General features: G+C 40.5%; 2 protein-coding genes across 5 annotated transcripts in view; both read right to left on the bottom strand.

Annotated features, from left to right (window-relative positions):
* Positions 1 to 10,771, bottom strand: part of LOC138975603 (cytospin-A-like) — a 66,532-nt gene extending 55,761 nt beyond the window's left edge. For 3 of the 4 annotated variants that reach the window (XM_070348319.1, XM_070348326.1, XM_070348320.1), the window contains exons 1-2: positions 10,657 to 10,771; positions 5,214 to 5,572 (exon numbers count right to left, since the gene is read on the bottom strand). In XM_070348319.1, the coding sequence (XP_070204420.1) occupies positions 5,214 to 5,279 (66 nt within the window). In that variant the 5' untranslated portion in view covers positions 5,280 to 5,572; positions 10,657 to 10,771. Of the gene's footprint in view, positions 1 to 3,328; positions 3,360 to 5,213; positions 5,573 to 10,656 lie in introns of all 4 variants that reach the window. The other variant, XM_070348325.1, reaches the window with a different exon arrangement.
* Positions 10,772 to 13,949: 3,178 nt separating this feature from the next.
* LOC138975601 (pre-mRNA-processing-splicing factor 8) overlaps positions 13,950 to 26,060 on the bottom strand; it is a 43,133-nt gene continuing 31,022 nt past the window's right edge. The window contains exons 34-43 of the mRNA XM_070348318.1: positions 25,567 to 25,804; positions 24,539 to 24,667; positions 23,680 to 23,868; positions 22,601 to 22,699; positions 21,940 to 22,133; positions 21,286 to 21,667; positions 20,692 to 20,832; positions 19,436 to 19,575; positions 15,402 to 15,604; positions 13,950 to 15,050 (exon numbers count right to left, since the gene is read on the bottom strand). Of these exons, the coding sequence (XP_070204419.1) occupies positions 14,896 to 15,050; positions 15,402 to 15,604; positions 19,436 to 19,575; positions 20,692 to 20,832; positions 21,286 to 21,667; positions 21,940 to 22,133; positions 22,601 to 22,699; positions 23,680 to 23,868; positions 24,539 to 24,667; positions 25,567 to 25,804 (1,870 nt within the window). The 3' untranslated portion in view covers positions 13,950 to 14,895. The remainder of the gene's footprint in view (positions 15,051 to 15,401; positions 15,605 to 19,435; positions 19,576 to 20,691; positions 20,833 to 21,285; positions 21,668 to 21,939; positions 22,134 to 22,600; positions 22,700 to 23,679; positions 23,869 to 24,538; positions 24,668 to 25,566; positions 25,805 to 26,060) is intronic.

The raw sequence follows: 26,060 nt of genomic DNA, 5'->3' as shown, positions 1-26,060 counted from the left end.
TTACTAAAGCAGGGTGAGCGATGCCATGACGTCATAGTTACCCTGACGTGAAAGAAAGATCGCGATGACCTCATAATTATAACTGTTAGACAGCGGTTAGACTGAACCCGCGGTTTTGAACACAAACATCGACAACACTTCACTGTGACTCACATCTGTAAATACTATCTCGTAAATTATCTCTCTCTCTCTCTCTATCACTCTCTCTTGTTCTTTTGCCTTCTTAGTAAATGGTTCTCTCTGTAAGTAATGTGAACACTTACCTTGAACACACTGATTAATTATCAGTTCAAATAGAAGAAAAGAGAACATCGCAAGAAGTGTAAGTGCAACAAATACATAGATGACACAAATACTTCAGGCCAGTGACCGATACAGTGACAAATATATATATATCAAAATAAACAACACATCAGTTTTGGCAACAAATAAACACTCACTTGATGTATTCAGACAACAAGGCATTTGAAACTACATGTATCACTCTTATGACCATTGTACTATTTCCTAAAACCAAATATACACATTCAATGTATTAAGCTAAAGAAGATGATTAACAATTTTAAGTTGAAAAAAAAGAAGAAAAGGCCAAGAAACAAATTCTTACAAGTCTGCAACAATGGTGTACTACCAACACATATTACTGAATCCGGTTTTTTTCTTACAAACAGGGACAACATCAATGCTTTCTTTCCCCCTCCCTTCTTTGGGTAATGTAATGAGAAAAATAAGTCATGAGTTTTAAAGCACGATCTGTGATAGCTGAATGATTTATATAAGGTCCACATGAGAACAGGAAGCATGTGTAAAGAGAAGACTTAGGCAGTTATACAACAGCAATTGATTTCCAAAATCAAAGCCAAAGAAAATCCATCTTCTCAACTGTATCTACATGTATTACATTGTACTACTACTACTACCTGGTGACACCCCCCCCCCACACACACACACACACAGAAAGATGCAGACACAGTCGTCTTTTTTTTGCATAGACACAATGGTCTGAACTTAAAACTCCACTGGTGAGTATGCAATGTAATCCGAACATCTGCACAATAGTAATGTATGTGGGTAGCAAAAGTTGAAGAGTTCAAGCTGAAGAAGTAGCAAAGCAAAAAACATCATAATTTTGGGAGTTGACAAGGCATAATATTAATAAACGAAGATCAAATACTAGTAATAGAAGTAGGCATCAATTCGGATTTGCTTATCAAGCTTTCAAAATAGGCAATACTAATGATCCATAACCTAAAAAGGTCAGATAAAAACATTTTTAAAGAATGGATGTTTAAAGTGAAACACAATAAAAACATTTCTGTTCTCCACAGTGCCATTCCAGATTTATTGCAATTAGTTTTTATCACAAACTTGTTGTCTTCTAGGACTTTGGAAGTTTCAAAGTTAAATGACACTTTCTTTCACGGTCTTAGTCACCATGCATGATAGAGGAACACATCTCAGCATCACATTTGACACGAAACAGTGTCCTGCAAATTTTGTTAATGAAGATGGGTTGGGATGATTGATATCAGTACATCACTTAATCATGCTATTACTTATTAGTCTGGGATTCACAAGTAGAAAAAATAAATTAAGTGGATCTTAACTAGTGCTAAATGATTACATTTCATCATGAGTATTTGAACAACATTCCAACATATGTTAGTTGTGACAGAATAGGATGATATGGTTGCACGTTTGTTGTTAAAATAATAACACCTACACAACCCTCATAACCCCCTAAACGTTCTGGTTATCAAACCAATGAACTTTCCCTTGTATCCGTGTACATCTAAAACACTCCGGATCCCACAGAAGGGCATGAACAGCGTAACTTGTGCTATCTAGTACCTTTTCAGTTTTGCACCAGTATAGAAAATGATGACTTAAATGTAATGACTACATGTATGTATATGTCTCAACTTAATACTGAGCAACAAAGGGAGAACATCAATTTCCTTTTCCTAGAAAAACCAACCCTATTTTTTTTCCTGACCCTAAAACTTGTCTTGTGCCAAATATAAAAGCCAAACAAATTTATTTCTCTCAATAAAATGGGCCTTTCGAAACAAATTTTTGTGTGTGCCTCGACTGCTTTCTGACTTCGCACACTAAATCTTGACCACAGCTACAATGTGCATCTATATTTCTTTAAATCAAAAGTGCAATAACTCAGGTAATAATATGTTTTCCAAAGTGGATCTATGTTAAATAAAGGATTGGAAAATCCAGGGGAAAATGTGAAGTCAAGAACCAGGGTAAAACCAGGGTTGTTCTGGCGGGTTAAATCACTGGAGTTGGGTTAGGTATAGGAAAAGGGGAAATGAATAAATATTAAATAGGTTGGCTTACGCATGGTTCCCCACATGGAAGCCAAATCACCAAATGTTCTCTCCATGCTTCTCTCTTTCCTCTTTGAGTCAATCTTGTTAATCTCACTTACGTAATTTACCGTACCAAAAACTGAGCCCGAGGATCAGTAGAACAATTGTTTCGAATGCAGGAAGCTTTTAAAGTTACATCTTTCCAGTTTGACACTTTCAACGGAAAGCAATGAAGTTGTATCCCCTGCCACAACAGAAAACAATAAAATGGTATGCTTAAAAACAGCACTCAGCAAACCAACTTTACTGCTACTTTCCTGTAGATTTATGTGAGCATTACAAATCCATGACCCCCCCCCCCTTTTTTTTTCTTAACCCAATGTGGATTTTGATTTTGAATTTTCCATTTATCATTTAATGCTTTTGTCCAACATACAGTTGCAGACTTTGAATTGCTTTCTTGTTTGTTTTATTTTGCTCTAAAGCCACACTGCATTAAAACATGTTTTCCCAATCTCAGCACAATGGCTGTAGGTATATGTATGCAGCTGTGCAAAACCCTGTCAAAAACCATAATTATAGAGTAAGCAGTCTTCCATAGGATAGGGTGAAACCTGGATATTTCAAAAACACTGGGAATTTTGGTTACCATTTCCAGAATCTCCGGAGAATGACTAAGCCATTTTCAGGAATCCTGCCTTTTCAGACATGTGTATGTGGTTTCACCCTTGGACTCATATGTCCAAAAAGAGGAAAGTAAGGAAGCAAAAGAACAAGCAAAGGGACTTGTAGACAAGGGTACCGTGCTGTGATGCATGCCCTGGTGAATGAGTGAACGGGGGTGAAACAGGTCTGGTGATTAGCTGTACAACAGAATGGCACCAATAATGCAAACATAACAACTTCAAATGCAACAAGGAACGATAAACGAAAAAAAAAAAAGGATGGCTTCTTTTCTGTGTTTTTTTTTCTCTCCTTTTCTTCCAGAACAAGTTCATACACACCTCTGCCATGGAGACTCAACAGAAGTGGTAGCTGCAGAAGAACGTCCAAGTCAGTGAAATGTTAACGTCCAGTTAAAACACAGATTTGTTGTTTTTTCAAAGGAAAAAATTAAATGAACTATGAAAAAAATTTACCAGGTTCTCTCAAAGCACACTCCTCCCCCTTGAATCGAATCAGAAACATCAGGCGTGGTACTGGGCTGAGAGAAGTTTTCCTCAAAACTTTAAAAAACTCTTCTGCCCTTCTCCTGAAGCAATTATACAAAGACAGTCAAAGCTTTAGGAAATGTGTGTACCTTCGCTTCTTTCTGCGAAATCGGGGAGAGGTACCACGTCTGAGCATACAGTTTATGAAGTATGAAGACTACCAGATAGGAAGATGGGGGCTTGGTTAAAAAAAAAAGGGGGGGGGGGGGGGGAGGGGTGCCTTTCAACTTTTTGAGGAGAGTCAGGTGCAATGTAACTTGGGAGGACATTTTGCTAGCCCTTGAGAAATCCTGTCCAGGTAGAACACATGTTGTAGCTTTTATCAAGACCATTTGGCTGCAATCTGTACTGCAGATAAGTAACCAGCTCCCTGCTGTGTTTGAAGTACATGTACTGCTACCAGGCAGAAATTCCTATCCACTCCACTTTAGCCTTGTAGGAGCCCCTCAGAGAAGAGTGTCTTCCGTGTTTTCATACACAGATAAAGGCTTTTAGTTTTACAGTTATTGAGAGATAAAACCTATGTCAGAACATGTTTAATGCTCCAGCAGAAATAGTTAATGAGCAGATTATTGTGAAACCTGAAGAAAATTAATGTGGGTCCTGTTCAGACATCAAGTCTTACCAATATTATTCTTTGATCAAATGCCAATTTGGTTTAGGAAAATAACATAACAGTTAACACAGAATCTTAATTTCTCCATTCTGATCTCTTTTACAATTACATTGTGTTTTGTTTGAGAGTCTTCAATAAACAGGCACCAAGGGAAGTAACCGTAACTATTCTCTCACTAATTTCCACACAGGTTGTTCCCCTTATACTTTTCTTATACGTGTGCATGATTTAGACTAGACTGCAAACAATTTCAACTTAACCTTTTCCCTGCATGACTGTAAAATCATGCCAGCACTCACGCACGCACATACACACACAGACATGCTGCAAATGTACAGCAATGCTGGGGTTGTACCAAACAAACAATCAACCTACAAAACACAAAGTTTCACAAATGTTTTAAATTTATGTTCAACCTGAAATTCTGACTGACATTTTTGTGTGTAACATCACTAAAGAAAAACTACATAGCCCTGAGTTAAGAGACAATCATGCAAGTCTCGACTGAACAAAATAATGTTTTTACTATTAGAATGCAATGAAGTTTTGTACTCTACTTCGTGTCTGTTTTCCAGAGACATGTAAGGAAAAGAAATACAGTAATGGGATTTCACATCAAAAGCTCTAGAGTGGGTGTCACAAAAATAACTGAACAGATGTACCACTGTCAGCTAGAACAGTGACACAGCAATGCAGAGAGCAAAGTCAACAGACATATATGGTTTTTTTTACAAAAGGGGGAAACATGCCCACTTGTGGTTTCAAAGTGCACAACCACGGATAAAAAAACCATTTGATTACACACAGTACATGTCAATCTCCTGAGACGCAGTTGGTTTGCTCTTTCTAGCAATCTAATCTGAGGGGACCTGTCTCTAGATAACGTTCAAGTACTGTAACTCCCTTTGCCTTTTTCAACATGACTTCTGTAAGTCAAAGTAACCAGCACCTACACTTGCACCACTCCAAAATCTTAATTTATTTTTATTCATCTGAAACAGAGATTACACACATTTACAAACACACACAGCGTGACACGACACAAACTGTCAAGCTTATTACCTTGTCCTTTCGGCGAGGCCGTTTGTCCTTCCCGAGGCAGCCGAGCGACGGCAGACAGCCAGACATGCAGTCAAGACAATAACCCCTACTCCAGCAGAATCAGGTCAACAATCACAGGTCAGTGGAAGTAGTTCCTCCCACTTCCACTCAGTATCCTCAGCTCAGAGAAACGATTCCTCCAGTAGTTCCAGAGAAACGGTAACTCAGTTCCAGCTGAGATAGTGGTGGTCCAGGTAAGTCCGTCAACGTACAAGTCCAGCCAGGGGAGTTGGGTGGTGCTGGTGGTGCTTGGGGAGGTGGTGGTGTCTATATTCAAAGTGTGGATGGAGCATATTTCTGAAGTTAATGTATGGCAGGCTCTGGAAAGCAGAGACAGTCACAGTTTAGTAACCTTTCAACAATGCCGACAGTTCAGATACGTGTTAATTAATATATATTGCCAATGGTACGAAAAATGTGAATGATGGTCATGAAGTAACTGTTCCTGAGAAAATGCACCTTTAAATATATATGCTGCTGATGTCATAGACTATGCAGAATGGGAAAAGCATCCAAGAAATCAAAGAAAATCCTCCCTGCACAATTTATATCCACGACGCAAAGACAAATTCGTTTTACCCAGATATCACAAACACATCCTGAACACATTCTATATTGTAGCACAAATAAATATAACATGTAGACATTGCTCTCTGCCCCACCCATCCAAAATTTACACTGGAACGATCACAATGTACAAGTCACATGCACACCCCTATTTCACAGAAAAGGAAATCTTCAGAAAGACCACCCACACAATACCACCAATTCAATATCAACACTTGAACCAACGTGCACAACTCTGAATCATGTCATAGACTCAGCTCTGACAATGTTACAGCTCAGCCTTGTACATCGGTCTACAAAAACTAGTAACTTTATGCTCCCATTCAAAGCTGACTAAACAGTTTTCCCAACACTTTTTTTTTTTTTTTTTAACTTTTTTTTCTAATGTGTACAAATTAAACCTACTTGACAGGGAAATAAGTGTGCGACGGCGCTTTCGCTTTCATTGCGTTTTTTGCACTCGTTTTTTTTACAAATGTAATAAAAAGTTATAGGATCGGCCCCTAAAAATAGGGTAGGTCGGGTTACCGTAACCACACCTATTTTTTTTTAAGGCCTTATAGCCATTTTGCATGGTCCTCCGCACTGCTTATCATAATAACACTCTCAGTGGCACGCCTTTTACCATGGGAGAAACCTCCACCCATACCAACTGTTCAGGGGGAAAAACATCTGATTTGCACTTTGTAAAACTTCTTCAATTCTGTCAGGCAGACAAAAGACATGGCGTGTTATCTTTAATTAAAACAACGACCACTAAATAAACAACAACAACAACATAACAAACATTTCCCAACCAACTTTTTATTTATTTATCTAAAACAGAAATAAATGTACTGACGTGACATTATATTGTTCGAGCAAATCCGTCATTAGGCAGTGAGATATAAACAAAGACTTAGTCAATAAAACTTCAGGAGTCTTGACGCAAGTAGATTTTAGAGACAGCTGGATTGCCTAATATTTCCCAGGTTCATTTTCTGATACAAATGTACTGTTTTATTGAAAAAATTAACCTCCTGCACTGATTTACACATTGCTTGATGAAATGTGTCTGTCTGTTAACGTGCATGCGCTCATGTTTTTCAGTGTCTGCATGACAAAGTAATCTTCATTCTTTGCAAGTGTTAGTTATCAGAACGAATCTGATTAGTGTTATGCCACAATCAATACACAGTATATTATACAACCAATGATTCATAATAACAACAGTTATAATGTTCAGATTGATAAATCAGCGCAATTAGGCCATGTCCAATCTATCACAAATCCAACAGTCTTTTGAATTAGTGGAATTCACAACTTGTAAGCAGTCAATTCAGACGTCAATGTAACAATGACAAATGCCTTATATATAAATAAACCCTGTGTATCAACCACATATTTGCCATCCTCATATACATACCTTTTCTTACATTACCTTCCTTACAACACAGGCACCTATAAACAATTCTGGCAATTCTACAGAGAATGACAACTGACATGAAGGACCAAGCTTTTCAGCTAGTCCAATAAATCATGTTGTGCCTGGTATAGAAAAGAGGCAATCACAAAGCACAGTCCTCAATCTCACTAATACTCTCGACACTTCCCAGTACAGGTCTATACACACCTGTGAATGCACATTTGAGAGATAACGTGCACACCACACATTGCACAAGCTGTGCCAAACCAAACAAAGACAGTCAACTGAGACCGCAAAATATACTAGCTGTGCTCAAAACACTCCCTTATTCCTTTGTTATTACATGTATAAGACCCCCCCCAGGCCTGAAAGACTCTCTTAACAGCTGCACACACATGTCATGATTCTGATTTTGAATGACAGAAAATGCCACATTGTGTACAATTTTATTTAGCTGAAAACATAATTTGTTCTTTTTCCTCAAGGTGATTCCATTTCATTTCATTGTCACTCCTTTTACAAGTTTGCTAACAATTTGTATACAAATTCTAGTTAAACGTGATAACTCAGTTAAGGAGCTTTTGATTGCTGTCAATTTCATGAGCTAAAACTAGTTAAGATTGGACATAACAGAATTCCACACATCTTCGTGAAACAACATACATTATTGTCTGGTAAAAGTTGAGACTTCAAATGTCAGGAAAATCTGCAGAGAGCTAGAGGACAAGACGATCTTTTTCCAAGAGTTCCTAGATTAATGATTTTTACATAATGGATGGTTTGACAATCAGGAAATATATACAAGGAAATCTTTTCTTTGTTCCGGAATTCTGGATTTCCTGATGGTAACTTTCAGCCCTGCAAATGCTTACGAAGGCCAAATTCATTTACTACACGTACTTGAACTGATGTGCAGACATTCTACTACTGGTGTTATCATTACGCAAGCAGCAGCACAAATGCATTTCCTCTTTTTTGCCCCCACTACAACGCAGCACAGCCAGACTGAAGGGCCCAGCCATGTTTCCAGTCACAGACAACTACTACAGTGAAACATCTCTACTAAAGCCACCAAAACTCAGAGAAAATTGGGTCTTAGAGGCAGGAGTCTTTAGATGGAGATATTTTTTACAGCTGTTATGAACAGAAAATCTGGTAAAGCACAGCCTTACAAGTAGGTAAGTCTTAAATTGGGGGTCCTAAAAGGGGGGTTCCACTGTATCTGCTTGGCTGTCTTGTTGCCTGATTGCCTTTTGTCATGCTACACCCCTATCCATCATATCTGGGGGGACAGCGGTTATAAGCTGTCACTGTCAGGCCAATGCAGCCACCACTGACAAGGACATCAAGGGACCACCAACACACTCACGCAGCAAATATATAATTTTATATACACAGTAACTACAGTTGAACCTCCTTTTAAGACCTCCAAAACTCAAATAAAAACAGACCTAAAACGGGAGATAATTTTAAAATTGAGGTACATTTTGAGACAATGAACAGAAAGTCTGCGAAAGAGTGGGTGACGATTCGAAAAGGCCGTATCACTGTATAAACCTATTACAGGAAGCCCTCTGTTCTGGGTATCTGAAAATAAATGAATAAATGCCTTGTCAGTGCCTCTGTGTGAAGATTGATGTACTTCCCACAGTTTGTCATGTCCTTGAAGTTTTACTTAGGATTGATCAATGTCTATCAAATGCTTGAACCAACACAACAAAAATAATATGTAAGTACATGTATTCATTCCACATATCAATATACCTGTATTTTCCACTTCAAATGAATCCCTGCTTCCCCTTCATCCAACTGTCAGTGTCATAATTCTGTTCTTTCATCATTCCATTGTATTCTAAAGAAAAGCAAATTAACATTTTTTTTCTTCCAGAATTAGTAGAAATGATCATTACGTCAAAACTCAAATTAACTTTTCATCAAATTCAAAACAGAATACCTTCTTTCTAGTTCTAACAACCTCCAGCCTTTAACCTCAGCCAACATTATGCCGCACATGCATTTATCACTGATAGTGATACATTTATGCATTCCAGAGTATGCATGAAGTTTTATCTACGATGGCCCGGATGGGATTTTGTACTTTTTCTTCTTCTTCTTCTTCTGCGTTCGTGGGCTAAAACTCCCACGTACACTTGTGTTTTCGCACGAGTGGAATTTTACGTGTATGACCGTTTTTACCCCGCCATTAAGGCAGCCATACGCCGCTTTCGGAGGAAGCATGCTGAGTATGTTCGTGTTTCTATAACCCACCGAATTCTGACATGGATTACAGGATTTTTCCGTGCGCACTTGGTATTGTGCTTGCGTGTACACACAAAGGGGGATAAGCCACTAGCAGGTCTGCACATAAGTTGACCTGGGATATCGGAAAAATCTCCACACTTAACACACCAGGTGGCCGTGGCCGGGATTCGAACCCTCGACCTTCCGATTAAGAGGCCGACGTCTTACCACCCCACCCGTCAGATTTTGTACCTATCGCGACAAACTGGTTACACAAATCTGCAGCCTATACCCATCCAGCCACTGCTGACTTTTCAATCCGATTTTTTTTGTTAAACTTACCAACAATATGTGCTTCAACTTCACTCTTCCCATCCGTCTGATTACTGCAGATGATAAAAGACTAGGGGCTACTGGTAACAACTGCAGGTGATACAGTGCAACTGGTATGCTGATGGAAAAGGGAATAATGTATACTGTATCATATCTATGTAATTGTAATGATGTATGATACAATCACTTATTTTGAGAACTGCTGCTACATTAATATTACTCATTCACATTTAGGCAACACGTGCTTGCAATGTGGGAAAAGGAATTTCTGTTATGTGCATCAGCTGGGGTGATCGATGTGGACTGCAGCAGACAACATCGATTATAGGAAGTGTTCACAGAGAAGGGACAATGACATTCGCCAGACGAGAGAAAACTCTTCTTTAATATAAATGTCCCCCCACGCAGGTATGTCAGGTTGGTCTAAGAGGGACACACTCTGACAAGAAAGTAGATGTTGACAGTGGGACTGGGACACAGGAGTTAAGTGTCCTGAGACTGACAGTGACACCTTGACCGTAACTGGAGAACCGTCCGTGAAGGCAGTGAAACGACACTGCTTTCTTAATCTTTCCAGATGAGTGCACACCGAAAACGAACATGATTACGACTCTTGGCGACCGTTTCATAAACACATGGGCAAAATTTGGATTCAAAACACTATCAGATCGTTCTCTAAAGTACCTTTTTTTTGCAGGAAACTCATCTCATTATCAAATTAAGCCTCTGATTTCAACACCGTAGCAGACGCCAACAATGTATTAGTGTAGACACATTTGCAAAAAACAAGCCTAGAATAACGCGAACCTAGCTCTTTTTTAGAAAAAAAAGGAGAACAAATTAAGATGGATAGCTCACCAATTCGAGGTCAAGCGCACTGTGCAGTTTCGTCGCTGAATATTGCAAGAAAGAAGAGCTTGCACACTGTCATTTGTAAACATTTGGTTCAAATCTGCCTTGCGGTTGTCGCCTGCGCAGTCTCTCTGCGCATGTACGAAGGTGTAAAAATCAGGTCGGAAATTTAGCGGAACGATTCTTACGTAGTTGCTATGAGAGTATGGAGATGGAGCACAGCTCTGTTTTGTGTGTAAGTGATGCATGTCCGTCTCCTACCTTTGTCTTGGGTTGTGTACGGATTTACACATGCTAAGTTTTGTTAAAGAAATAAGCAGTAGGACGTACTCCAAACATTGATACTGATGTACCATGTCAAATATAATTGTATCTCCTCTTTCTCTGAAATGTACAAGTTTACTCCTCTTTTTCTACCAAGAAAAGCTGTGAATGTTGAGAGCAAACTTCTGAAAATGAGTATTTGGTTCAGTTCCGAACATGACTGTCATAGTCTTGCAATTCTGTTTCTTCAGTATCTTTTTACATTTAGTCAAGTTTTGACTAAATGTTTTAACGCAGAGGGGGGAATCGAGACGAGGGTGTGGTGTATGTGTGTGTGTGTGTGTGTAGAGCGATTCAGAGAAAACTACTGGACCGATCTTCATGAAACTTGACGTGAGAGATCCTGAGTATTGTATCTCCAGACGTTTTTTTCATTTATTTGATAAATGTCTTTGATGACGTCATATCCGGCTTTTCGTGAAAGTTGAGGCGGCACTGTCACGCTCTCATTTTTCAACCAAATTAGTTGAAATTTTGGTCAAGTAATCTTCGACGAAGCCCGGACTTTGGTATTGCATTTCAGCTTGAAGGCTTAAAAATTAATTAATGAGTTTGCTAATTAAAGTTGTCATTAAAATTGATTTTTCGCAAACAGATTTAAAATTGATTGCATCATATTCTTCATCACATTCTGAATCTAAAAATATATACATATGTCATGATTACTCTTAAAATGTGATCACAATTAACGAAAATTGATTAATTAATCTTACGATTAAAATTTAAGAAATGGATCCAAAAATGATTTCATCTTATTCTTTATCATTTCCTGATTCCCAAAACATATAGATATGATAGGTTGGATTCAAAACAAGCTCAGAAAGTTAACAAGAATACAGAAAAGCGCGCTCTCCTGCTAAGCACAATACGCTACCGCGCCAATCTGGCGTGTCAATATCACTACGTTTTGCACGTGGGATGTGAGCGATTTCCTTCACGCGGGGATTGACGAAGCTGTACTGTCTTGGTGAAAAAATACAGTGCGTTCAGTTTCATCCCGTGAGTTCGACAGCTTGACTAAATGTAGTAATTTCGCCTTACGCGACTTGTTACATTTAATAAGTTTTGACTAAATGTTTTAACATAGAGGGGGAATCGAGACGAGGGTCGTGGTGTACGTGTGTGTCTGTGTGTGTCTGTGCGTGTGTGTGTGTAGAGCGATTCAGACTAAACTACTGGACCGATCCTTATGAAATTTTACATGAGAGTTCCTGGGTATGAAATCCCCAGACATTTTTTTCATTTTTTCGATAAATGTCTTTTATGACGTCATATCCGGCTTTTTGTAAAAGTTGAGGCAACAGTGTCACACCTTCATTTTTCAATCAAATTGATTGAAATTTTGGCCAAGCAATCTTCGACGAAGGCCAGACTTCGGTATTGCATTTCAGCATGGAGGCTTAAAAATTAATTAATGACTTTGGTCATTAAAAATCTGAAAATTGTAATTAAAATTATGTTTTTATAAAACGATCCAAAATTACTTTTATTTTATTCTTCATCAAGTTCTGATTCCAAAAACATATAAATATGTTATATTCAGATTAAAAACAAGCTCTGAAAATTAAAAATATAAAAATTATGATTAAAATTAAATTTCCGAAATCGTTTTAAAAACAATTTCATCTTATTCCTTGTCGGTTCCTGATTCCAAAAACATATAGATATGATATGTTTGGATTAAAAACACGCTCAGAAAGTTAAAACGAAGAGAGGTACAGTAAACCGTGCTATGCAGCACAGCGCAACCGCTACCGCGCTGAACAGGCTCGTCACTTTCACTGCCTTTTGCACTAGCGGCGGACTACGGTCATTGTGAAAAAATGCAGTGCCTTCAGTTTCATTCTGTGAGTTCCACAGCTTGACTAAATGTAGTAATTTCGCCTTACGCGACTTGTTTCTTCTTGTTTTTGTTTGAACATTTGATCGACTGTTTGCAAATCAATAACAAAAACTTCATACATTGTGTTTTTGAGCAGGGAACCAAAATGACATCTTTTTCAATTCTTATAAGACTATACCTACATGGGTTTTTGGAGCAGTGATGACATTCAGAGAAAAGGAGTCTACCAAATCTGAACTTGAATTAAAGCCCGATATTAATAAGGCGAAACATACTTCACGAAACTTTGGCACTGAAATGTTGGTAAAAAGACTTCAGGAAGTCTTGGCGAAGTCAACTTCGGGCTCAATAAAGGAAAGCCTTCAGAACCTCCAACTCCACCCCCTTCCAAGTCTTTTGCTCCACTTTCCAGTGACCAACTCATTTCTTAACTGACTTAGGTCAAACATACACACACACACACACAAGGTGAGAGGATCAGTCAGAGTGAGAGCGTTTGAATGTAACCTGTGACCCTGCTAGACAGAAAATAAGAGATAACTGGTTTCAGGTATTGGACAAGGGCAGAAATGAAACAGCTTACTGGGTTGTGACCCCCTCTTTAGAAGAAGCCTCCTGAAGCTTAGAAGTTTCTATAATTTTGGCAAAAATGGACAATATATCGTGGATTATAGAAAAAGCGTATTTATGCAGATCCTCGTCCAAATCCAATCCTGATTTTCATTGCACTGGTGTTGGTAAAGGAAGGGAAAAAAATGGTGATGATTGCTTGTAACTAATTAACTTTTAAACAGCAACACACACACACTCATACACACACACACAGCAGTCAGAATGGAAAATCAATGTATGATGTTTTTATTTCAATTATTTATACTTCATCACACAGTCACAAAACAAGACACAAAGTGAACATGAATGGTAAATGATCACATTCTAAATTTAAAATGAGAAATAATGATGCATTCATGCAATATGATGTGTGCTATCAAAGCAAAACCTAGAACAGATCTCAATGAAATAGACATGAAAGGGACATGACAGTGGTGCAAATCATCATAGCACAGGTTTTCCCCATTTAACACACACAATTGTGTGTGTACCCCCCCCCCCCCCCCCCCCCCCCGTATGTACCCCCCCCCCTTTCCACCAATGTCAATTCCACATCATAAACTGAGATAACCAGTAATTAGCATCTCAATGTGACACACTGCCATATCAGGACAAAAGAATTCTGAACAGATTCCTTGGTCATGTTGTCTGGCACGTGTCCAGATCACTTCATAAAAAATAAAACAAACAAAATTGAGAGAGCAGTCCACGAAAGTTTTCGATCATCTCTGAAATACAGTCTCCAATACTTTTTCTCTGATTGATACAGTAAGTAAACCCCCCGAAATGGGGCCCATTCTCTTATCCGTCTTCTCTACCAATCAGACCCCCTCCGTTCCCAAATAAACACAAAACCAAAAGTTTTGAAAACATACATGTAAACGCTCAAAACTGACAAAAGAAAAGAGGGCACTGGAATGCAGTCCTACACTTGCAAACGTAATCATGCCTATCTGCAATATAACATCTGTCCAACTTTAAAAACAACATGAAATTCAGCCAATTATGAGCTCTGCGCTAACATTAACACTTGCCTCCAATTGAGGTTGCTGTGTAATTCCTCTTCCTCTAAATCTGATTCCCCTTTCAAAATGTCTACAATGTATGTAAAAGGAAAAAAAGTTGAGAAAAATATATGTCGAAAATGAATCCCAAAGTTCAAAATGATCTAACTTCAAAATGATCTAACCTTCACAGTAAAGAACGCTTCAATGAATGAACATTTTTATGTACAGATAAAAAAGATAAACGTAACTTTCAATGACCCTTTTCAACAAGGAAATCAGTCTTCTCTTGTGCAGATTTGCAACTGTGTGGTCACACCGGTGAACAGTCAATAATGTGATTTCATCTACACCAAAGAAAACATCTCAATGGACATTTTCTTTCACAACACAGTCTTTGAAATGCTTGTCCTTCACAAGTAGCGACTGTGCTTTGTCTATGTACAGCACCAAGAATCCTGTCTAGGCGAACAGATCCTCACGGTCCGCGCCGATCTGATTGGAATCGTCGGTGTTTGCGAAGATCTGGAAATGAGTTGGACGGTGCACTTCGTGGTAGAACTCCTTGGGATTGGACAGGACCAGCTCATACCTCATGCTGGGATCGTGGCGAACACCTGAAACACACCAAACAATTCAGCGTGAATTTGAATCTCTGGGAAGTTTTTTTTTTTTTTAAGTTGCCACACTCTTGAATGTTGGGGCGATTGTTGGTGGGGGTGATGGGGGTGCGAGGGTTGAGAAGTAGCATCCTCTTCCTCCGCCCCCCCCCTCCCCCTCTCAAACATGCAAGAGGAGGGGGGAGGAGGTCTTTCTCTCACTCACTCACTCACTCACTCACACACACACACAATCTCTCTCTCACAAACACATACTCTTTCTCCTCCTCTCTCACACACACACACACACATACTATTTCTCTCACCTTAACACAAACACACATTAACATACAAAATAATCGAACTGACCCATGAAGTTGTAGTTCCAGGATCCCTGGTTTGGCACCATGAAGAAACCGAGGAACCTGTCTGACAGCAACATCTGCACGCGTTCATAGTGCGAGGGGAGGTAACCCTTGGGGTTGTTGCCTGTGTCCTTGTTCTGACGACCCCACTCGTAGCCACTAGGGGTCAGCTTGTAGGCTGTCAGCGAGCAGGAGCCAGGGGTGAAGCTGAAAAGATGAGATGAGTTGAGAGATGCAAACATGTTAAACCTTTGCCGGATGCCGCTTTTGACTACACACTCCCGACGATGCGGGTTTGTCTGAACCCATACATTTGAAAGAGGGTTTTTACCGTTTATTCCTCTAACGACGATGCGGGTTTGTCTGAACCCATACATTTGAAAGAGGGTTTTTACCGTTTATTTCTCTAACGACGGGGTGGGTTCAGGGAAACCCACAGCGCTACTTCAGTGGTTGCATCGAGTTTCTCCCTTCACCGACCTCTTGCAGGGGAGGGAGAGGGGGAGGGAGAGGGGGAGGGAGAGACTGAGAGACTAAGAAAGAGAGAGAGAGAGACAAAGAAAGAGAGAGAGAGAGAGACTAAGAAAGAGAGAGAGAGAGAGACTAAGAAAGAGAGAGAGAGAGAGACTAAGAAAGAGAGAGAGAGACTAAGAAAGAGAGAGAGAGAGAGACTAAGAAAGAGAGAGAGAGAGACTAAGAAAGAGAGAGAGAGAGTCTAAGAAAGAGAGTGAGAGACTAAGAAAGAGAGAGAGAGAGACTAAGAAAGAGAGAGAGGGAGACTAAGAAAGAGAGAGAGAGAGAGACTAACAAAGAGAGAGAGACTAAGAAAGAGAGAGAGAGAGACTAAGAAAGAGAGAGAGACTAAGAAAGAGAGAGAGAGACTAAGAAAGAGAGAGAGACTAAGAAAGAGAGAGAGAGACTAAGAAAGAGAGAGAGAGAGATACTAAGAAAGAGAGAGAGAGACTAAGAAAGATAGAGAGAGAGAGACAAATAAAGAGAGAGAGAGACAAATAAAGAGAGAGAGAGAGACTAAGAAAGAGAGAGAGACTAAGAAAGAGAGAGAGAGACTAAGAAAGAGAGAGAGACTAAGAAAGAGAGAGAGAGACTAAGAAAGAGAGAGAGAGAGACTAAGAAAGAGAGAGAGGGAGACTAAGAAAGAGAGAGAGACTATCACTAAGAAAGAGAGAGAGAGAGACAAAGAAAGAGAGAGAGAGAGACTAAGAAAGAGAGAGAGAGAGACTAAGAAAGAGAGAGAGAGAGAGACTAAGAAAGAGAGAGGGAGACTAAGAAAGAGAGAGAGAGAGACTAAAAAAGAGAGAGAGAGACTAAGAAAGAGAGAGAGACTAAGAGAGAGAAAGAGAGACTAAGAAAGAGAGAGAGACTAAGAGAGAGAGAGAGATTGAGAGACTAAGAAAAAGAGAGAGACTAAGAGAGAGAGAGAGAGACTAAGAAAGAGAGAGAGAGAGAGAGACTAAGAAAGAGAGAGAGAGAGACTAAAAAAGAGAGAGACTAAGAAAGAGAGAGAGAGAGAGACTAAGAGAGAGAAAGAGAGACTAAGAAAGAGAGAGACTAAGAGAGAGAGAGAGACTAAGAAAGAGAGAGAGAGACTAAGAGAGAGAGAGAGAGACTAAGAAAGAGAGAGAGAGACTAAGAAAGAGAGAGAGAGAGACTAAGAAAGATAGAGAGAGAGAGACAAATAAAGAGAGAGAGAGACAAATAAAGAGAGAGAGAGAGACTAAGAAAGAGAGAGAGAGAGACTAAGAAAGAGAGAGAGAGAGACTAAGAAAGAGAGAGAGACTAAGAAAGAGAGAGAGAGATTAAGAAAGAGAGAGAGAGAGACTAAGAAAGAGAGAGAGGGAGACTAAGAAAGAGAGAGAGACTAAGAAAGAGAGAGAGAGACAAAGAAAGAGAGAGAGAGAGACTAAGAAAGAGAGAGAGAGAGACTAAGAAAGAGAGAGAGAGAGAGACTAAGAAAGAGAGAGAGAGACTAAGAAAGAGAGAGAGAGAGACTAAAAGAGAGAGAGAGAGACTAAGAAAGAGAGAGAGACTAAGAGAGAGAAAGAGAGACTAAGAAAGAGAGAGAGACTAAGAGAGAGAGAGAGAGAGAGAGACTAAGAAAAAGAGAGAGACTAAGAGAGAGAGAGAGAGACTAAGAAAGAGAGAGAGAGAGAGAGACTAAGAAAGAGAGAGAGAGAGACTAAAAAAGAGAGAGAGACTAAGAAAGAGAGAGAGAGACTAAGAGAGAGAAAGAGAGACTAAGAAAGAGAGAGACTAAGAGAGAGAGAGAGACTAAGAAAGAGAGAGACTAAGAGAGAGAGAGAGAGACTAAGAAAGAGAGAGAGACTAAGAAAGAGAGAGAGAGAGAGACCAAGAAAGAGAGAGAGAGACTAAGAAAGAGAGAGAGACTAAGAAAGAGAGAGAGAGACTAAGAAAGAGAGAGAGAGAGACTAAGAAAGAGAGAGAGAGAGACTAAGAAAGAGAGAGAGAGAGACTAAGAAAGAGAGAGAGAGAGACTAAGAAAGAGAGAGAGAAAGAGAGACTAAGAAAGAGAGAGAGAGAGACTAAGAGAGAGAGAGAGAGAGAGAGACTAAGAAAGAGCTAGAGAGAGAGAGAGAGAGAGACTAAGAAAGAGAGAGAGAGACTAAGAAAGAGAGAGAGAGACTAAGAAAGAGAGAGAGAGAGACTAAAAAAGAGAGAGAGACTAAGAAAGAGAGAGAGAGACTAAGAAAGAGAGAGAGAAAGAGAGACTAAGAAAGAGAGAGAGACTAAGAAAGAGAGAGAGAGAGACTAAGAAAGAGAGAGAGAGAGACTAAGAGAGAGAGAGACTAAGAAAGAGAGAGAGAGAGACTAAGAAAGAGAGAGAGAGAGACTAAGAAAGAGAGAGAGAGACTAAGAAAGAGAGAGAGCGAGAGACTAAGAAAGAGAGAGAGAGAGACTAAGAGAGAGAGACTAAGAAAGAGAGAGAGAGAGACTAAGAAAGAGAGAGAGAGACTAAGAAAGAGAGACAGAGAGAGAGACTAAGAGAGAGAGACAGAGAGAGAGACAGAGAGAGAGAGACAGAGAGAGAGAGAGACAGAGAGAGAGACAGACAGAGAGAGAGAGAGACAGAGACAGACAGTCAGATAGACAGACAGTCAGATAGACGGATAGACAGACAGACAGAGCAACTGACAACAGACATACAGACAGAGAGATACGGACAGACAAACAGAGAGACAGACAGTCTCTTGGAGACAAACAGGCAGACAGACACTGTTCCGCCGCTTTGGTAATTATGGGTGTAGCAGAACCCGCGCCGTCGGCAGAGGGATAGTTACAATCACTACTACTCTTTAAAAGTATGGGTATGTGTGAACCCGCGCCATCGGTAGTGTTTATGTAAATTATCATAATCAATTAATTTTGATGTTTTGTCATGTACACACTAAAAATTTGCAGACAGAGAGCAAATTAGGTGTGTGAGAGATACTTAAAATTTCAAAACGATACCTTTAATGGTTCCAGAGTTACAATGATTTTAGTGTGTCTCTGGGTACAGGTGAACCCAGGAAGCACGGCAAAGGTTAAAAGAAATTACTTGACTGAATGTAAAAAGAAGCATTATAATTGCCATGTAAAGATGACAATTTTTTATTTACGAGGGTAATGGTATAAGCACAAAGTGGTTGCTTTTTTATGACCAGCCCTAGCCCTTAAGAGGGATTAAACTAATAATTAATGCTAATAATCTTGCTGCTATGTGACATAAATTCATTAACATTCATGTTTGAAGGTGTCCAAATAAACTATAACTGATTGTTTGAAATGGATCAAAAGATGGGAATTGGATCACGAGCCTGTCCTTGAACGATTCAGGAATAATTGGAAAGAAAATCAATCATTCACAACAAGCTCAAGGTAAAGAGAACATGCACAAATACTTTGTCCAACTACACTATCTGCCAACTTATATGACTGAACAGCCCATGAAGAATTCACATCACAACTTTACTGCAATTTTCACCAAGCCGTTCCAGAGATTTGACTGTGAACCCTTACCTGCAAGTGATGACGACCGTCTTCTCTCCGTCCCACGTGGGATTGTCAGACATGACGCGAGCGTGTGTGCTGATGTCCTGGGGAGACAACTGCGGCAACTCGTTGGGCTGAGTGTGGATCCAGCCCAGTGGCTCCATCTCCTGCAAAATAACAGAATAAAAGAGATCGTTAAAAAAATCTGAACATTATAAGATGTTTGGTGGCTTGTTGACAGACCAGCTTTTTTGTTGGTCCAAGGGGACCATATCGTCTTTTGTTTCATCTTTATCGACCAAGGCCGAAGGCCGCGGTTGATAAATATGAGACAAAAGGCGATATGCTCCCCGAGGACCAACAACAAAATGCTGGTCTGATGACAAGCCACCAAACATCGTTTTTGTCATCATTTTGGTTGTGCAACAAAATGCACAATAACCCACAGGGAGACGAATTTTTAGAATCCAACTCCGGGCCACAAAGCATCGTCACAGTAGCTCGACATAACACGTCAACCTTGTATGTGACGTCAAACGTAGCTTGTTGACGCTTTTCTTCCAGTCTGAAAATGTACAGAGCTGCGATCATACGTGTGAGTTCAGTAAGTGTTGAGCATATTTCTTTTATGTGTTTATGACTCTTCGTTGTGGATTTAGCGATTACAGAGATAAGTTGCAAATTGACCATGAGTCGCTGCGGTAATTATCAACATTGATTGGGTCTTTGAGAGTGAATGCTTACAATCGTTGTCCTCGGAAACACAAATCCAAAGCCGCGATGGTTCCACACATCAAACAATCAGCCTGATTGGCTTTTACTTTGACAATCCACGTTTCACCTGAAAGCTCAAACCCATTCACCACCTCGATTTATTGCATGGGGAACATGAGATTTATTTTCCAGGTGTTTGTGAATGAAAACTCGTGAAAATGATGACAATGCAGGATAACTTTTCTAAAGATGAATTCCTTTAGAACTTTGGACTTCGTTATTGTTCCTGAGGATGACCCCAGGGTCAAAACGTCCAACATTGTGTTAGTTTCATCTTCGTGTTTTGGTCTTTTCATTTCTCGCTCTCAGGTGTAGTCACCATTGTTCTGCCTTCGTTATTGTGATCATCTCTCCCAAAAGTACAGGGGTTTGTTTTTCAGCCTCAACCCTCCTGTTTTTATTTTCAAACAAAAACGACATATGATGGTGACTGTAGAGTTGGTGGCTATGGTGAAGCGTGAGAACAGAAATCAATGTCAAATGGCGCATTCAAGGTGAACTGTACTGACCTTGAGATACTCGTGCTCTGGCAGGATGTTGGGGAGGTGCACAGTCTGGTGCGTTCCCCACTGGGGCGGCATGACGATGCAGCGAATCTCCTTCACCTGAGGGTTGTCAGGGGGGCTCACTCCGTACAGGTAGCCAGAAATCTGAAACCACATTTTGTTTTCTTCACACGCATGTCCTCAGGCATCTAGATACATATATCATTAGACAAAGCAGTTTCCAACTAAGAAAACCTATACAAATCAGCTTTTCTTCTAAAAAAAACAAAGAAACAAACAACAGTAACAACTACAAGAACAAGAACAAGAACCACAACAACAACAATACAGAAAACAGGTTCTAATATTGTATTCTATGAGAGCCTACAATTATTTATACGTCTTCCAAAAAATGTCGCATCAGTTCCCCTGAAGAATACCATCACATTCTACTCCTCCCTAGTCTTTGATGCCGAGTCATATGTTTTGAGTGTGTGTGTAAACATTTGTAGTCCCTCTCAAAACACACTCAGATCATGTATTCACTGAACCAACTCCCCAAAACCACAATAACATCAAACCAAAATACAGAACAATGTAAAACCAAAATACACCAACCTGCGCTCTCAGATCTGAGATGATGATGAACTTCTTCAGCACGTTCTTGGGCAGGATGTATGTATACCCAGTCTCCTTGATGTCGTCAGATGACACGTAGATGTGGTTCGTTCGCAGATGTAAGTTGGTGGCCGAGATAGCTCTCACACGCCACTCTGTCTTGGAAGAGAATGTTTGCGTCTCGTAGTTGCTGGTGGTAGAGGTGATGATCTCGTCTCCATGCTTGTTGACGGTGATGGTGGTGGTGGCTGTCAGCTGTGACTGTTCCTTGGTTTGTTTTTCAATCTCGGCGATCTGCTGGCGCTGGGCGGAAGGTGCTGAGATCTCCATACCGAGGATGATGTCACGGATTTCAGACTGTGTGAGCGAGGCCACGTTCACGCTGTGATGGGAATAAAACATCGTGTGATGAATGGCTTTCTTAAAATACTGACTTGAATTAGTAAGTCTGCGTGAGTCATCATCTCTCCGCACCCCCCCCCCCCCCCCCCCCCCTTTCCTCCCACCGATTCTGTCCTCGTTTACCTCCTCTGATTCTTCTGTCACAATCTTTATTTTGTTTGACATTTCTAACAAGAGTATTAGTACCCAATTGTTTCTGTTTTACTAACGCCATGTTTTCAAAATAAAATCTTGTTTAAACCAAATACTGACTTGTTCTTCTTGCCGTAGTCAGCCAGGATGAGGTCTTTGAGCTGCACCTCGATCTTCATCCACTCCTCGTCGGTCAGCGTGGGCCAGATGTGATGGGCCTCCGTCACCGTCGTCTTGTCAGGCTTCAGCAGGATCTTGGTCTTGTCGTTGTTCACGTGCAGGGCACGCAGGATCAGGATCAGACGGGAGAATGCCTGCAAGATGAAAGGGATTAGGTCTTGGCTTCCAGCGAGACATGGTGTCATAGTCATTCGTGAATCTTTTGCAGGTGTTCAGAATCATGGGTGAATTGCCTAGCTGATGTTTCTTAGTTACAATCCTTGTAGTGTGTACTTTAACATACCCTGTTATTACCCTACAAACTAGACATCAGTGTAGTCTTTGGGTTCCGTTTGGGTTTGTGTGTGTACATGCGAGTGTATAACCAAACGGTAAGTATAGCTTGGCCTTGATTTTCTGTCACATGACCTCTAGTTTGGTGAACATACTCACCAGAACTAAACTAAGACCAGTTTTTTTTCACAATAACTTTTGTTTAGCATAGGTGGCTGATCAGACACTATGCCATAAAAGCTCACATCCCGACGAAGAAAATCCAGCTAGACACAAAGTTCTACCATAACAGAGTGGACAAAAGAAAGGCAAGACTGAAAATACTGACTGTGTATGAGGAGATGGTCTTGAGCCAGTCGTCGTACAGATTGAACAGCACCATCTGCGGCTCTGTGGCTTTCAGGATCAGGTCACCAAACTTCTCCACCTGAAAGGCAGCCACAACAGATATGGTAAGGAAAGGGAAAAAAACACTTGAATTTCTGTAAATACATGCATACATTAAAGTGGCAAGCTCAATCTATATCAATATGTCACACTTGCAAAAAAGAAGGTAGGAGAGGGTGAGAAGAAGGGAGGACGTGATAAGGATGCACAAATGCATAACGTGGCAGGATTCATCAATATTCACAAAACAGTTTTTGTTTGTTTGTTTGTTTGTTCATGGGCTGAAACTCCCACAGCTTTTACGTGTATGACCGTTTTTACCCCGCCATTTAGGCAGCCATACGCCGCTTTCGGAGGAAGCATGCTGGGTATTTTCGTGTTTCTATAACCCACCGAACTCTGACATGGATTACAGGATCTTTTTCGTGCGCACTTGGTCTTGTGCTTGCGTGTACACACGGGGGTGTTCGGACACCGAGGAGAGTCTGCACACAAAGTTGACTCTGAGAAATAAATCTCTCGCCGAACGTGGGGACGAAGTCACGCTGACAGCGGCCAACTGGATACAAATCCAGCGTGCTACCGACTGAGCTACATCCCCGCCCACACAGGCCATATGAATGAGAAGAGAAGAAGAGGTGGTTAGAAGTCAGGGAGAACATACATGAACATTAAATTCATCCATAACAGAGACAAACTCCTCTTCCTATTCTCTTCTCATCCTTTATTCTTGATCAGTCTCACTGAAATGGTTTCAATCTCAAAATTAAGCTCACTGGAACTGACTGCAATGGGTCCAATCTCTAAATCAGTCTCAATGAGACTGACTGCAATGGATCCAATCTCTAAATCAGTCTCACTGAGACTGACTGCACTGGTTTCAATCTCAAAATCAATCTCACTGAGACTAAAACTGCATTGGTTCTAAACTCAACATCAGTCTCACTGAGACTGACTGCAACAGTTTCAATCTCCAACCAGTCTCACACTAAAATTGCTTCAATCTTGACATTGACTGACCTTGAGACAAGCCTGGAAGGGGAGCTGCAGTTCGCTGCCCTTGATGACGATGTTGGGGAAATCGAGGAGATGCACCTCCAGAGGGTCCAGCATGCCTTTGCGCGTGACGATGATCTGCTTGGGCTGTTCCTCCACCGGCAGCGAGCGAATCAGGGCGGCCACTTCTTCTGCCGTCTTCCACTTGGCCAGCTGTGAGAGTAAGAGGGGTTTGATTATAAATATCTTTTTCAGATTCCTTGTTCTGGCCTGTCAACAAGTTTTTGTTGGTTTAGTATTTCTTGGTTTTTTATTATTTTGCTTGTTTGCTGTTAGCAGACCTGGGAACCCCTGTTTTGCACTTGGAGTGTTCTCAAACAAACTTGGTGTATTTTCAGAAAAATGAGCGTACTCCACACAGCATTTAACATCTATGATTCAAACATGCTTCGCATGTGTCCTTCGCACAGTTAATTAAGTTTACCGAAACATTTAAAACAAATGCTTCTTTCAATGTTTATACTGACAAAATCTGTAATCATGTGTCAAAATACTGTATCGGCTTCGGGGTGCGGCAAAATCGTATGGGTTCCCAGGTCTGTGTTAGATTTAATAAATATAAAGCCTCACTGAAGTATTGTTAAAATTGCACACAGATTCATACACTCACATGCACAATCCAGGTGACAATAAACCAGTACCACATTATTTTTATGATCTCATATCCAATAAGAAATTTGCAGTCTTGCCCCTCTCCCTCGTCTTTGTCTATCCATCTGCTGCAAAGTTATAAAGAAAGGTAAAACAAAGAAAACAACAATCATTTCTACAAATCATCCCACGTTCACAAAACCACAAAGACAATTTAATTTCAATCCCTTACCTGACCGAGACGTTTCTGTCCTGCCCACACGGAGGTGTGGATGATCTTGAGGAAGAGCTGTCCCGTGCGAGGGTTGAAGATGAAGATGGCTCCGTTGATAGGCTTGGTCGTCAAGTTGCCCTCAAACGTCTGAAGAGAGAATCAAAATAGCTTCAGATAAATACACTTCTGTCAAAAGTCAGCCAGCGAAAGCCGGAATAAATCATCATCTTGTACTTTCATTGGAGTCTGATACATGCTTAAAGGCATATGTACGCGCTCCCGTGTTTACAAAGTGTAGTTTGCCCATAATCGATGTCAAACGCACCATAAGACCATATAATGACGATATGTCACCATGCGCGGACCATAATACATGCATTACAGCTTGTTCTAGCCTCTGAAAAAGTGAGGATGTCAACAAAGCCGCGGTGTTAGCTCCCTTGCATCAACGTTACATGTGTTGCCAAATCTATAAATAGGACGATCCAGATCAAAATGAAAATTAACATATCTCAATATTGAAGGGGTCCTAGACCACAATATTTTGCAGGGAACTTAATTTAGCATGTCTCCAGCTGTTGGTAAAGCAATTAGCGTGTATAGTCATCGAGTACATATGCCTTTAAGCAAACCACTAAGCATCATACCAGTGTCAACAAGCAAAACAATAACACAAATCTCACACCTGTTTTCAATCTTCAAACAAACCACACACCGTCATTATCAAATCTAATGCTCTATCTGGTGAATGTTTTCAATGGTGTGTCCAATTCCTTGTGCACATATTCTGTTCTATGCCATACGCCTGTCCTTGACCAGGCGAAGTCTACTGTGCGAAGTTTACTTCATGAAGCTGGCCGCATGAAGCTTTAGCACTGAGTTTTCGGTAAAAAGACTGCGAAATCGACTTCGGGCTCAATTTACAAACACATGAACTTTTCTGGGTACACATTGGGGTTTGAAAATAAATCATAACCTTGCCATGTCATACCCAGCATCATCTGAAAAGAAAGCTTTCAAATTCAAAACAAAGGAAGAAATCTGACCTTGTGAATGGTGACCCTGTACACATTGGTGTCGTCCACGAACCAGATGATCTGGTTGGAGAAGAGCTCTCCGTAGTTCTGTGAGCTGAGGTAGGGCTCAGTGGGCTCGGAGGAGTACAGCTGCAGACCCTTGCGAATGCGCTCACGCAGAACGTAGAGGGCGGGGTTTGCCTTCATGATCTTGGCCATGGACTGCTGGATGAGGGGCTTGGCTCCCGGGAACCAGTTGCCGTAGGCACTGAAAGAGTTAAAGTCGTTTAGAAATATGTTCACAGGGATGTTGCTACAAATTCATACCTATAGGACAAATGTCCTGAGTTCTTCAGCATCAATAGGACATTTGACCGCTTTCAGAAAGTTTAATAGGACATTATGAATTTGCGCCAAACAGCTTATAACACATTCCATGGAATTGTTCCAAAGTCATGCGCCCACGCACACACACACACACACCCACGCGCGCGCGCGCTGTAGAACACACACAATAATATAGT

The sequence above is a fragment of the Littorina saxatilis genome, linkage group LG9 (genome assembly GCF_037325665.1).
Source record: "Littorina saxatilis isolate snail1 linkage group LG9, US_GU_Lsax_2.0, whole genome shotgun sequence".
NCBI lineage: Eukaryota > Metazoa > Mollusca > Gastropoda > Littorinimorpha > Littorinidae > Littorina > Littorina saxatilis.
The sequence above is the reverse complement of the archived record's forward strand: the minus strand, read 5'-3'. Positions and strand labels throughout refer to the sequence as shown.